Source organism: Chamaea fasciata, unplaced genomic scaffold, assembly GCF_029207755.1.
Source record: "Chamaea fasciata isolate MVZ Bird 193981 ecotype frontalis unplaced genomic scaffold, bChaFas1.0.hap1 SCAF_12, whole genome shotgun sequence".
Taxonomy (NCBI): Eukaryota; Metazoa; Chordata; class Aves; order Passeriformes; family Sylviidae; genus Chamaea; species Chamaea fasciata.
Genome location: NW_027094097.1, coordinates 9,674,833 through 9,688,109, shown reverse-complemented (window position 1 = coordinate 9,688,109; position 13,277 = coordinate 9,674,833). Strand labels below are relative to the sequence as shown.

At 52.4% G+C, this 13,277-nt stretch overlaps 2 protein-coding genes across 5 annotated transcripts in view; both read right to left on the bottom strand.

Annotated features, from left to right (window-relative positions):
- Nucleotides 1-8,024, bottom strand: part of ATP6V0D1 (ATPase H+ transporting V0 subunit d1) — a 34,489-nt gene extending 26,465 nt beyond the window's left edge. Inside the window, exon 1 of one of the 2 annotated variants that reach the window (XM_066194478.1) lies at nucleotides 7,858-8,024. In XM_066194478.1, the coding sequence (XP_066050575.1) occupies nucleotides 7,858-7,987 (130 nt within the window). In that variant the 5' untranslated portion in view covers nucleotides 7,988-8,024. Of the gene's footprint in view, nucleotides 1-5,048; nucleotides 5,142-7,857 lie in introns of those variants that run through there. The other variant, XM_066194479.1, reaches the window with a different exon arrangement.
- A 1,132-nt stretch (nucleotides 8,025-9,156) lies between these two features.
- On the bottom strand, nucleotides 9,157-11,931 carry AGRP (agouti related neuropeptide). 3 transcript variants are annotated; one of them, XM_066194376.1, is made up of 4 exons: nucleotides 11,432-11,931; nucleotides 10,424-10,623; nucleotides 10,058-10,152; nucleotides 9,157-9,433 (listed from the first exon to the last, which is right to left on the bottom strand). In XM_066194376.1, exons 2-4 carry the CDS (start codon nucleotides 10,605-10,607, stop codon nucleotides 9,242-9,244), a joined length of 471 nt encoding a protein of 156 aa, XP_066050473.1. In that variant the 5' UTR covers nucleotides 10,608-10,623; nucleotides 11,432-11,931; the 3' UTR covers nucleotides 9,157-9,241. The 3 variants fall into 3 exon arrangements, with proteins under 3 accessions (XP_066050473.1, XP_066050474.1, XP_066050472.1); XM_066194377.1 differs by having other exon boundaries at nucleotides 10,424-10,611; XM_066194375.1 differs by lacking the exon at nucleotides 11,432-11,931 and having other exon boundaries at nucleotides 10,424-10,691.
- Nucleotides 11,932-13,277: the final 1,346 nt, after the last annotated feature.

Genomic DNA, 13,277 nt, shown 5'->3' with positions numbered 1-13,277 from the left:
AGAGCTCCCCATCCAGCTACACACATCAAGGCCGAAGCAAAGCAGAGATGTAACCTAGATCTCTGTTCTTCAGGTTAGTCTGCAGCTGAACAGCTGTGGTTTATTCTACCAAATCATGGTCAACTTATGCTCACACTTGCAAGGGAGAAGACATTGCCCAGGTAACTCCACCAAGTCTGCAACATGAACCTTGCCACAGAGTCAAACACCAGATCGTGCCAGAACCTGGAGCGTCCCTCACCTCCACACAGCCTGCACAGGACTACTATTCATAGTAATCACTTCCTAAAGTCTTCAAGAAGCCCAGTTCATGGGCAGCACCCTGTGGGCAAAAGGTGTTCTGTTCTGCAATTGCTTGATTTCTGAAAGCAAAGATAGATGGGAAATCTACTGAACTACACCTTAATGATTTTTTGTCCCTGTTTTTAAAGCCCTTGAATTATGAACTTTGGAGTCTGAGTGGAAATTAAGTTCCTGACAAATCAGGACTTTATTAGTTTGCTTATAGCAGAAACTGGAGAAAACATGGAACAAAACTGATCAATTAATTTGTTCAATAAATATGAGAGAAAAGGTCCTGGTACGAGTATTATACCCACAAGTTCAGATTGCAAGAGAAGGCACAGGGAACTGCAGTAGTTGCATCCATATACCTCCTACTTGCAGTTTCCTGCAGCTGTGCAGAGCTCTAATGGAAGCTAAGGCTGCCCAACAAGGCATGTGATGTTGTTTTGCAGCATACAGGACCTTGGAGAGGAAGCAGCTATCGCATATCCCTCCCAGATCTGCCTTCAGTAGGGAAGCTGCCAAAGCTTGTTTCCTCAAGTCCAGCACCATCAGTTTGTTTTGCTGTCATCACAACCTGAAACTCTGCTTTTGAGGTTGCAAGCAGCTGCTTTGCTATCATGTCACTTGATGCCATGGACTCAGTGACACAAAAAGAAGTTTTCTGTATTTCCAGGAAGTCAGAGCTGTACTGCATCTAGACCAGAGGCACACAAGCTGCACATTGTGCCTTGCAGGCTCTCCAACAGCTCTGAGCAAGTTCCCATGAGCTGCTTGGCCAGAACATTTTGCCCTGCTCCATGAAGGGGTTGTCCCCCCAACTCCACAGCACCAGAGCCAGCACATTATGTTGCAACTGGAATAAAGGCCATGTTTATATAACACTTGGAATCCATTTTTGCAAGGAAGGCCAGCCACAAACTGTAGGACTAAACTTTTCTGAATCTTTCAGCATCCAAGCAGACAAAACGGAACATATTTTCCAAAAATTGGACCGGATTTATGAACCCTGACTCAGTGCATCCCACGGTGTATCAGTGCTTTACACTAGCCTGTCCTCCTCCAGCTGCTGGGCCAGTCACCAAGCCTCAGCCAAGAGGGTTTGGGAACTTTTAATAGGACTATTCACATGTCAAGCTTCTCAGATGAGAGCAAACTAATCCCGTGGTTTCAAAAATCTGCTGCCAAAAGAGCTGCCCCAGTAGCATGGTGGCTAATAAAGGACCCACTGCTGAGCAAGCCCCAGGCTCTCCAGAAGCTCAGGTTCCTGACACAAGCTTAGACAGAGCTGGAGTTGGCCTCTGGCAGCAAGAGCAGCACTGTGGCAGGGGCAGCTGCCAGAGATCCCACACACTGCATGTCGATAAGACACTGGCTGCAAGGCTTCTGCAGTGCCTCTTCCCCAGCCGCTGCTGAAAAGGAGAGAGACCTGTACCTAGAGCCCAGCTCCTCCTGATGAGCTCCTCCACACATCGACCAGCAACAGCACAGAGCCTCTACCCAATGATTGATCTTAAGAGATACATTTGCCTGTTTTGGAACTTTTCCAAAAGGTTCACACACTTTATGTAACAGACTGAGCCAGCATTTGGCAAGGGAGCACTTGGGTGACCACAACACTTTTGTTCTCTCTCCTCCCCCGCAAAACCTAGGAAATTATGGCCAGGTCACTGCTCCCAGAAAGCTGTCTCATGCAAGAACACAACCATTTGTCAGAATGACAGCCTTTTTCAACTGGGTAGAGCAGTGCTTGGGATTACCATGACATGTACTTACAGCCACCTCCCATCTACTCTCAGATCAGGCCCTCTGGTTTTCATGCAGCTGCCTGTACATGAGCCACAAACACAGCCAGTGCTTAATTCAACATACTGTTGTGCCAACACCTTGACATTTCAGATGACATCTTCACAAGAGACTTTATTTCCACACTAATGCAACTATCCTCTCCTGCAAATTTGCTTTGACATAACAAGGAACCAAGCCATTAGTCTGTCAGACATCTGTCAGTCAAAGCCTTTCTTGTAAGCCCTGCTCAGACAGAGTGATCCATGGCCCCATCAGCTCAGACTTCCAACCCTTCCTTCTTTCCTGCTGTAACTGCATTGCAGAGCTCTGAATCAAGTTAGGGGCTCAGCACTTCCAGGCAAGGACTGATCTGTCTTCTCACGCACAGGCACAGAATCAGCTTCTGCAACTTCTGAGCTGAACTGATGCTTTCACAAAAATGATCTGCTGTAACCCCAACATCGTCCCCCACCTGGGGCCATCACCGCCTGTATCAGAAATTAAAATATCATTTGCCATCTCCTAGGCTGGAGGCAATAAAGCAGCCGAGGGATTACACAGCAGTCTGCAGATGAGCCACATCGCCCACGCCTCCCTTCAGGAGACTGCAGCCATTATCATTTGCCTTGTTGCTGTTTGTTTGGTGTGTTTATAGCCATCTCAGACACTCCAGAAGCTGATTCTCTGAAACGTTGCTCAAGAAGAACTCAGAGACCTTTCGTTCCCTGCAGAATATAAGACCTTTCCCTATGACTGCACACCACCAGCAGTGATGTGCTACCTATTCTCTGTTGTCAGCCAGCAAATTCATCTGAGCCACAGGTAGGCAGAGAGAAGCATCATCCTTGGCTCTTTCCTCCATCAGTGTCTCACCTTTGACTTTTCACAAGTTTGAGATGGCCTCAGCACCAAAGAGCAGCCTGTGTTTCTAGCCCATCCCTTCCTGGGACTGAACTCACTCCACTCAAAGCTTCACACCCAGCACAGCCAGGTCATGTTCCATGAGAAGCTCCTCAACTAGGCTGTCCCTTCCTAATCTGTCCAAAAGGCAAGGTAACCCCTCCTCATCTGCCTGCATCCCCAGTAAGCCTTTTTGCCCCTCCAAAAGCAGACTGCTCTAAGACACTCTGTAACCTCAGAAGCCCAGTGCAGGACATCAGCCCAGCACCTAGTGCAAGTGTTAAGGGAGAGGCAACAAGTCACTCAGAAACTAAAACAAACAGGGCAGCAAACAGTCTCATGCTGCAGGAGCCAACAGCTAAGAAAAAACAAGATGAAAGCACTGACAGGCTGCTGATCAGCAATACCTGCCAGGAAACCCAGACACCATCATCATCTAACAAGGGGTAGGACCCAAACAAGGGCTGAAGCTGCACCAGTACTGAGAAGCTGACCTCAGCTGCTGCTTGAAGTTTAACTAGGAGAAGTTATGAAGCAGGTCTCTGCCTGGTAAAGGAGGCCAGAACAAACAGCAAAGAGCCTCTGCTGAACCCTGCAGGAAGCCAGTGACCACAGTGTTTGTTTGCCACCATGATCTAGCAGGCTATGGAAGTGCCATCATTCTTCCAATAAATAATGTTTTCTTGGAGCTTGTTTTAACAGGACAGTTGATGAAACAGCCACAGCCCAGGGGTTACACCCATACAGGATGCAGGACAAAGCATCGAGATTAGCAGGACAGCATTTTGAACCCTGTTCTGTTGCTGCACGAGAAGTCAGCATTCAGAGGACAGGAATGGTCTGTACTTTCCTCAGGTCTCACCTTGCCTGCAGACTCTGCCCCCTCTGGCAGGAGAAAGCTCTTGGGGCCAGGGGCCAGTCCTGCTGCACAGCCCGAGCACACAGGGGTCAGCTGAGTGACAAATCATCATTGTGGGAATGACAATGAAAGGCACCCACCACATTAACCCCTGGCTTCTGCTGAACCCCGAGTTCAGACTGAACCATTCTCAGAGCTCAGGATGGATCTCAGCACGGTCACACCTCGGGACCATCAAGTGGCCTCTCCTTGCTTGGTAGTACAATAAAGGAACTGCACAGGAAAGGATTTATGCTGTTCCTCCTTCACACAGAATACCATGAGCTCCACCAAAAGCATTCCTGAAGTCAGTCTGGAGCTCTGCAACATCCCTATACAAGAGAGGACACGCTGCCCATGTGGTTATGCTGAAAGAGAAGCCCAGATCCAGCCTTCTTGGGGCCTGAATTACAGGACCACAATGATTAAATGGAAAAGAGACAGGTAGCATACCCTTCCCTGCTCTTCTCTCAGTGAAAGGAGATGTGCTGAACACCTCAAAGCAATGGCAGCTTGCAGGGGAGAAAAAAGATCCTTGAGACAATGAAAACAAAAACATACACTGCACACAGCCTGGGGTACAGAAGACAAACTCCATGGACAGATCCCACTCTTCCAGGTGCACACCACTGTTTCTGTGGCCTCCCAGTTCCCAGCTGTGCCAAATGCATGGACAGAGGCACGAGCACCCACAGAGTGGTGGTGCTGAGATGTAAAGTCTCTGGAAGGCCTCTCCCAAAAGAGGCCCACAAGCTTGGGCCAACCCCCTGCCACCCCTCAGCCTCATCACCCAGCTAGAAGGGACACATCCTGCTGCTGGATTTCACCCACCAGTCACCTCTACAACACTGGCAGGTCAGAAAGAAAGCAGCTTTCTACACTGCTGCTAGAAGCAAGAAGAAGTAGTGGCAATAGGGGGCTCATGAACACTGACCTAAGGCTAAAGACATTCCTGGTTCAAGATGCTTTTGAGCACTTCTTGGGCTCTGCATGCTTTTTGCAGGAGGGAGTTTTGCTCACCAACTGTAAAGCCAGTTGATAATCTACATTCTCAGACTGAACTCTGCTGCTTAAAAGCATCACCACTGTTCAACTGCATCAACAGCTTCTCATTTTCCTGACAGAATATCAGAACTCTGACAGGCCACCACAGCTTGAGCAGCTGTAGATGACTCACCAGTCTTTTGACAGTAGAAATCTGGGTGACTCCTAAGTTTGGTTGCCTCAAACAGACTCCACTCAAGCACAGATCCATGCTCACAGCACTGGAGCGGAGGAAAGCAGCTCCAGGTCCTTCACTGACACCTTGTGTCAGAAGCAGGAACTGGATACAACAGCGACCGCCAGGCAGGTTCCAAACGCTCCCAGCTCGTGTGTACTGCACAGGGCCTCGGCTGAGAAACAACCAGAGCACCAGGACTTTTGGAGCTGAAAGAAGGGATTAAACGTGTTATTTCTAAAGGGTTTCAGAGAAAGCTTAAACCAAAACAATTCTCACATACACACCCTCAATCCTGGACATGTTTCTCTGCATTTCTCAAGGCCAGCCCAGGAGCCTGCCTGACAACAGACAGCCCATTTAGCTCTCTGCTTCTGACTCAACCGGGGAGAGCTTGGATAAGGTTAGCTTGTGATCAGACAAGCAGAGGCAACAGGGGATCACGCAGAAAACCATGATTTCCTCCCTTCCAGCAGCACTGAACGGCCAGGCTAAGTCCTGAAGCAGACAAGGCAATTCCTTTATGCTTCCAGACTGATCTGGGCACACCAGAGGAAGCAGCATTTCAGACCTGGAAGCACAATGTCCTCCAAGCAGCCAGATACTCAATTCCCAGGGCCAGACCCAGAACAGCCTTGGTCCTTCAGGCTTTCTCTACAGCCAAGGCAATCACTTGCTCCAGGACTGGGACTAACTGCAGAGCCAGACACGTGAGAGGCAGCAGCAAAGACAAAACAGAGAACAGGGAAGAGTGTACCAGTAATTTATGCCCCAGTACTTATTCTGGCTTCCAATACACCAGCCACTGCCTGAACTTAGTGCAGACGAGCATCTGGGAGAGAAAGAAACATGTTAAAAGTCGGTGGAGCACAGAAAACAAGTACTGAAATGGGAAAATCAAGACTAAAAGGGCAGAAGAAGGAAATGGTTTGATCAGTGACCTATGTAAATATATAGAACAATGCTCCTTTGAAGAAAAATCCCTCTCCAAAAGCACATTAAGCAGGGGCACAGCGAGTCAAGTGAAGGAGGAACGAGATTGGCAGTGAATTTGGAAGAGCCTTCAGGTTCTGAGCACAGCAGTGACCACCCCCAGAGAGCTGCTGGGGACAGAACAGCAGACACACCATGACAAACATGCGGGAACTCCAACGTGACTCACTCCAAATGCAGCCAACACCACTCCGAGGGAGAACTAGGTTTATGCAGGTTGGTTCAGAAACCAAGAAATGGAGAGAAAAGAGAAGCTCCAAGCACAGAAAGACTCCAAAGAGGAAGTTATCTGCGGGAAAGGTGGAAAAGTCACAGTTCAGGGCATGCTTAGACTTGTGACTACCAAGAAAGCAGAAGTCATTCCCACTGCTCTCTTTAGACCCTGGGCTCCATGGCAGGAATGACAGGAACTGCTGCAAGCAAAGAGCTGCAAAAAAAGAAAAGTGGAAAAGGAGCTTCTGTCCTAAGTAAAAATACACTGGGAGTTTTTAAGGTAGAGACTGGGGCACTACAGGGCACTCTGTTCCCATTCTACTGTTACCTGGAGTGAGCAGCTCCAGGTAACTTGCATCCAGGGTTCAGCTGGCCAGGGATTCATCTAAACTGTCAGTGTCAATCAACCACTCAGCAAGGATTGTCTACATAAAACTGATGCCTAAGTCATTTTTTTAGAAGAAAGAATGATCCAATAATTATAGTTCCACTGATCAAAACAGCCAACATCTCCGGATAGGTGTGTTTCCAGTTTATTTCAAGACAGGCCTGGTTTTAATCTTTGTGATTTGTGATCCAGGTTCTGTACACCAAACTGCTAAGCAGGTCACTGATCACAGCAACACTTTAGCACAAAGTAATTAAGATGATGAGCTGACCACAGGTGATCTAGAGAATAGCTGGGTTGGAATGGACCTTCAAAGGTCATGCAGTCCAACTGCCTGCAGTGAGCAGGGATATCTTCAACTAAACCAGGCTCTTTAGGGCTCCATTCAACCTGGCCTTGAACGTTTTCAAGAGTGGGGCATCCACCACCTCGCTGGCAACCTGTGCCAGTCTTTCACCACCCTCATTGTAAAAAAAAAAACAAAACAAAAACAACAAAACTCAAGTTCTGCAAGTTTGTACACACTGACCTAGAAAAAAAGATGATGGCTGCAAATCAGAATTAGCCTCAAAAGATCTCAAGATCACAGGCAACAGGTAATTCACTGGGGAATTTACTCCGATGTGCACTAGACTTTTTTCCACTAGCGATCCTTCAATAGCAGCAGGTACTTTTCTAGGTGACCTGATCTCCTTAAAAACTAATAATGGAGATCAGGGAGCCTAGATTATACCCGTAACCTTATTCCAGGCCTTAAAAGGCTTCCTGCCCTTTAGGGAGTGAAGGCACAAACACTTCTCACCAGCAACGCCTGTCAAAACCCCCCAGGCTCCCAAAATTCACAGGGCACTGCTACACGGCCACTTCATGAAAGCAGTGGGAGCCCAAGTTCCCTCACACCACTGTACCAGCTGCTGCAATCACACGGCCGGGCTGGCCGGGAAACTGAGTCAGCTGAGGCGGGGCGGGGGGACAGGACGGGACATCGACTGCGTCCTCAGCCATGGGGTGAAGAGGGAACAGCGTCTCAATGGCCGCTATCGGCTCTTTCCCCCACTGCCTCCCCACAGCCCCCCAGCATCTCCCCTCAGCCCACAGCCCGGACATTCCCCTCAGGATGGCGGGGAGGGGGGGGGCTGCTCCCGCTTGCCTCAGGCCTCTACCGCTACTCACCCTCCAGGCTCTCGCACTGCACCAGATTCACGTAGTCACCTTGCCGGAGTACACCCGCTTTAAAGCCGCGTACCAGCCCTTCCAGGTACCCGTTATCCACGTTAAAATAGAGCTCCGGGAAACACGACATGGCGGCAGCGACCAGACGGCAGCGCTACCGCCCGCCGCCTCACGTGACCCGCGGGGGTCACGTGGCCGCGGCCCCTTCCCGGCAGCCATTGCGGGCGGGACCGGCCTGAGGCGATGGCGGCCGCCATGACGCCGTGCCCGCCGTGTCCGCCGTGTCCCTACTCCGGCCGCCCAGCGCCGAGCGAGAGGCTCCCCTTCACTTCACCTAAGCCACCGTGAGCGATACAGGCAGAAGAAGGATACACACGTAAAGTTCGCAGTGTCGCCTACTGTCCAGACACCACTTTTACTAGTCAGGAAATACCTCGGTAGTTAAAAGGGTTTGCCAGCAGCTGCTCTGAAAAAAAATGAAATAATTTTGTTTCATGTAGAGGTGTTGCAAAATGTGGGATATGTCAAGGTTATCTTAAGGCAGGGATGTTCTTTGATGTAAGACCTCTGTATATTTCAAGCCTTATCAGGAAGAAAGGACGCCTAATCAGTGGAACAGGCAGCAGCCAGCACCCCTCACTCAATATCCTGGAACAAGCTTTAAGGATGTAGTCAGTCAAGATGTTCATATCTGTCTATATGTACATTGTTAAGCTGGTGAAATACTCGTGCTCCAGGTATCCTAGAGCTAAACTATCTTCACTGTAACACTAAAAATCATGCTGCGGGTCAAAAAGACCCTGCCCAGGTGAAGACCCCTTCCCTGAGCATGAGTAGAAGTTACCTGGAGTTACGTGATTTCTATGGAAATTACTAACCAGTCTCAACAGTGGGGCTGTGCTCGGGAAATTACTAACCCTGAACTTCTCAGAGTAAATAATGCCAGGGTAAGTCCGGTGGGGTGTGCTAGATTTGCGGAATAACACCAAGCACCCAGGCTGGGGCAACTCTGAAATAAACAATCGATGTTTCTCTGGAGCGTGTCACTGTCAGCTCGGCCCAGGGTATGAACCCGATTTTGTGGGGAACAGCGGCATAGCCAGAACATCACCTGGGATACTCCTGCTGTTGAAACACCATTTTATGTAGCCGGGAAAGGCACATCTGGATTGATGCAGATGTGTTCTGGAGTGTGGTTGTGTGGACACCTTGCCCAGCTGTGCACGGGCCACCCTCACCTTGCTGCACCCCCTTCCCTGAGAGCCCGAGCGGACACATCACACCATCCCCACCCTGCAGTGGCTTTTGCAAAGGGCTGCTTTATTGGAGCTGCAGAGGAGGAGGGGGCACACACAGGGGCGAGGAGCTGGCAGCCCCACGGGTGCTAGTTCTTGCCGCAGGGGAAGTTGGTGCTGATTTTCCTGCAGTAGCAAAAGGCGTTGAAGAAGCGGCAGTAGCAGGTGGCACAGGGGTCACAGCAGGGGACCTGGTGGCCCAGGCAGGACTCCAGGAGACGGACGCAACGGCGGGGGGAGCGCTCCTCACGGCCCTCAGCTTGCAGTTCTGTGGATGATGCCTGCAGGGGAGAGAGGAGGAAGAGTAGGGGAAGAGCTGGTCCGGGACCACTGTGCCAGCAATAAAGAACTGCATGGGAGAGAGCCAGGAGTGGCTGCTGAAACCTGGCATTGCCAGCAGCAGAGGCTTCTGTCGTGTTCAGCTCCGGGCTCTGTTTTGTGTTGGAAATCATTGCTGAGCCCTGTGGACACTGCAGGCATTGCTGCCTCATCCACGGTGTCTCAAGGTCCTTCTGCACACACTTATTTTGAAGTTCAGCCTGGGCTTTAGCAAATGGTGCTGTGCCTTCTGCCCAAACAGAGGCACCAGGGGCTGAGCCAGGCAACACAGGGCACTGCCCTGCAAGCTCCTGCTCTGCAGAGGCTTCCTGGGCTGCACTTGAGGTTAATTAAATGGATTACAGGAGCACAGGTTTGGACCACTCTGCCTTGAGTGCTGGAGCCCCTTGCAGGTCTGGGCAGCCTCAGCTTGTCCCAGCTCCTCAGGTGATGGACAGATAGTCCCATCTCAGGCAGTACCGTGCTGGGCTCCAAACCCCCCAGCCCCAGGGACACAGAGAAGGCTGCTGTGGCCTGAGGCTGCTCTGCTCTTAGGGGTGTCTGTAAGAAAGTTCAGGGAGCCATACCTGTGGTTCCAGCAGGCTGCCTCTCTGCACAAGGTCACCATCAGCTTCTTGGACCCCCAGGGCCATCTGCTCAAAGCCCAGCCTTGGGAGAGCTCCTGTGAGATACAGAGAGGCTGGACAAGGAGCTCTGAATCTTCTCCCTTTGCTCGTGTGTCCCCACAAAAAAAAACAAAACAAAACAAAACAAAGACTCCACTCCCTGTGGGCTGCCAGGTTGCTCTCACTAGTCAGGGCCAGGAGAAGCTGTGCTGCTTTAAGGTAATCCCCTAACTCTGGGTGTGGGCTCCCCAGTTCAGTTTTGGGGCTGTGGGTTTTCCAGCGAGCAGCTGGTGTGGGTGAGTGAAGAGCAGGCGTCACAGGACTCACCTGCCGGCTCCGTGGACACCTCCTTCACCCTCCGCTGCAGGCTGGTGTGGCGGGCCCTGTCCACCCCCTCCAGCCCACTGCTCGCCTTCTGCAGGTGGCCACAGCTCAGGTCAGCACTCCTGAGATCCAGGACAGCTTGGATCCCCTGCAGCAGCCCACAGCACAGCAGCAGCACGTTCAGCATGGTCCTGGGGGATAACCTGTGCAGAGGGGCCTGGCCAGCATCAGCCCACCTGCTGGCAGCCTGTCCTGTCCCCTCCATTGCCATCACCCCCCACCACCCCGAGAAGTGCCGTGTCAGTGAGGGGCAGCCTCTGCCAGCACAGCCACCACTCCCAGCTGATTGTTCCCTTGGACTTGAGAGCCTTTTTTTGGACCCACTGGCACCTGGGAGCAGGAGCCCCCAGAGCTTTCTCGTGCTGTGGGGCACTTCACATGTGAACACATTCATGATCTCCCCACAGAAAGGGGTGACCAGCGGAGAATGGACTAAGATTTGATCTTTTTTGCAGCAATTCAGGTTCTGCCCCACATACAGCAGCCACCAGACCATTGAGGTGCAGTGTGTGACCAGAACGTCTGACACAGCTCCTGCCGGGCTCTGAGCCTGGAAGTGCCACTAGAATCTGCCTGCTGGGCAGGGAGATGGACCACAGCACACATAGCTGGGGGACAGGAGAAGCTGCAGGGTCAGGCTGTGGGCCTTGGGGGCCTGAAGGCTTTAAAAAGTAGGTGACCTCTTAGGGAGCAAAAGGAAAGGGACCAGGAGGTGGTATCCCAGTTGCTGCTGTCAGCCAAATCCTGGGAAACCCTGTGCCTGCTGCTTGGGCAGCCTTGGGGTTCCAAGCCTGGCTTCAGCAGCCCAACGCTGGCCACTCCTCATCTCCCCATCCCACAAAACCACCCAGCTCTTTGCTGGGAGAGACCCCTCTGCACTGTGGGGAGCCCCACAGCCATGGGTGTCACGTCCCACACGCTCCCAAGACCCTTCCCGTGGTAAGCACTGACCTCTATGAGCAGATAGGGGGATTGCTGTCCGTTGCTCCACTGAGCTTGCTGGAAGTGCCACTACCGTTCTCGGTCCCAGTGTCCTCCTCCCCACATGTTTACTGGGATTTATATTGGCTTTTTATTAATTAAGTGCTGCAGCCACATGACTTCACTAACTACCAGGTAGGTGGGAGCCTCTGGAAAAAGGGCTTTGTCTGGGTAGAGAAGCAGTCAGTGGGGTGATGCATGGGAGGGGGGACTCCTGCTTTGTGCCTTGCACAGCTGCAGGAAGGAACAGATCCCTGTTAGCTCCAAACTCCCAGGTTTCTTGGAAGCGATCCCCACTGTCCCTGCAGCCCACTTCCCTTTCTAGCCCACTTCCCTTTCCAGCACCAAGGCTGCAGCCTGAGGACATCTCCTAGTTCCCAAATACAGAAAATAACATGGCTACAGTCTCCTCAACAAACCCATGCCAAGCTTGACTGATTTTCAAAGGGGATGTTGCCTATCTATCTCCTGGCAAGCATCCACTCATAGTGCAGAGCCTCCAGAAGTCCTCCAGCTCCTGACCACATACCATCTGCAGATTGTCCCAGCTTCCACCTGTGCTAACTGCATCTCTTACTCATGCCTCGTTTGGAAAACCTGCCAGGCTCCTTTGGCCTTGAGTGGCTTCAGCCCTGCAAGGAACTGGGGGAATGAAACATAATAGGAAGGGTTCAGCAGGCTCTGACATACCCAGCAGGGAAGGCTGACAGCCCAGGCTCTGCCCTCACCAGGCTGTTCCTAGACCAGGAGGACTCCCCAGGCCTCCCAGCACATCCCCAGCAGTCTGAGCCTCTGCTCCTGGCTGCAACATGACCTCTGGAGCTCTTTGCAGCCTTCCTCTGCTCCTACATCCCCTGTCCTGGCATGATCTGACTCCTGCTATGTTTGAGGGACAAGCTGGCCAGGACCAGTGATCACAGGACCAGTGGTGTGCTTATCTGCCATGTGTTATTTTCTCCAGCAAGTGGCTGCTGGAAACACTCACCAGCCATCTGGGACCCCCAGTGCACAACACCCAGTCAGGATCCCCTGCCACAGCACCCGGGTGTCTCCTGCACCCCACATGCCCGGACAGATTCATCTTGGCCGAGAGGCAGGTTTGGCAGCCCTTTCCATTCCCAAGGCCCAGGTGGGTGCCGAGTGTCCCATCCAGTCCCAGCTCCTCCATTCCTCAGCCCTGGGGACTCCAGGCCCGCAGTCCACGCTGCCCCAGTCCCCGCTGACACCAGCCCCCGCACGGAGCCCTCGGCACAGCTCATTAGGGCCTGTTTGCAGCCGCGGGCCAGGACTTCTGGGAAGGCATTAGCGGGAACGAGGGCGGCCGCGCTGAGAGCTTTTTAATCTGCAGGAGCAACATCTGCTTTGTGCGCATCCCCATGGCCAGTAACGAGCTAAATGAGGCGGCCGGCCGCTCGCCGGACCGCTTCCAGGAAAAGACGGCTTAAAGCGAGGGGGAAAGGGGGGCCAGGGCTGCGCTCCCGGCTCAATGGTTCAGGCTCCAGCGAGGGTGGGAGCGAGTGATGGAGTGGGTCAGTGGCACAGCAGAGACGCCCGTGAGCGGGCATCCCGGGCAGGAGCCCCCAACGGCGGGACCCTGCGGAGACAAGCCCGGGCTGGGGGCTCTCCCTCTCCTCCTGGAAGCATCCAGGCAGGTGGGCGGCTCATTTAGCTCATCACCAGCCCTCGTTACTGCTAAGGCCATCCGAGTCCCCGCTACACCAAACATGCAGTAACGAGCCGGGCCGCGGGAGCTGCCTCTCAGGCGGTGCGATGAACATCGCCCCGGCCTCAGCCCGCCGGGCCGGGCCCTTTAAGG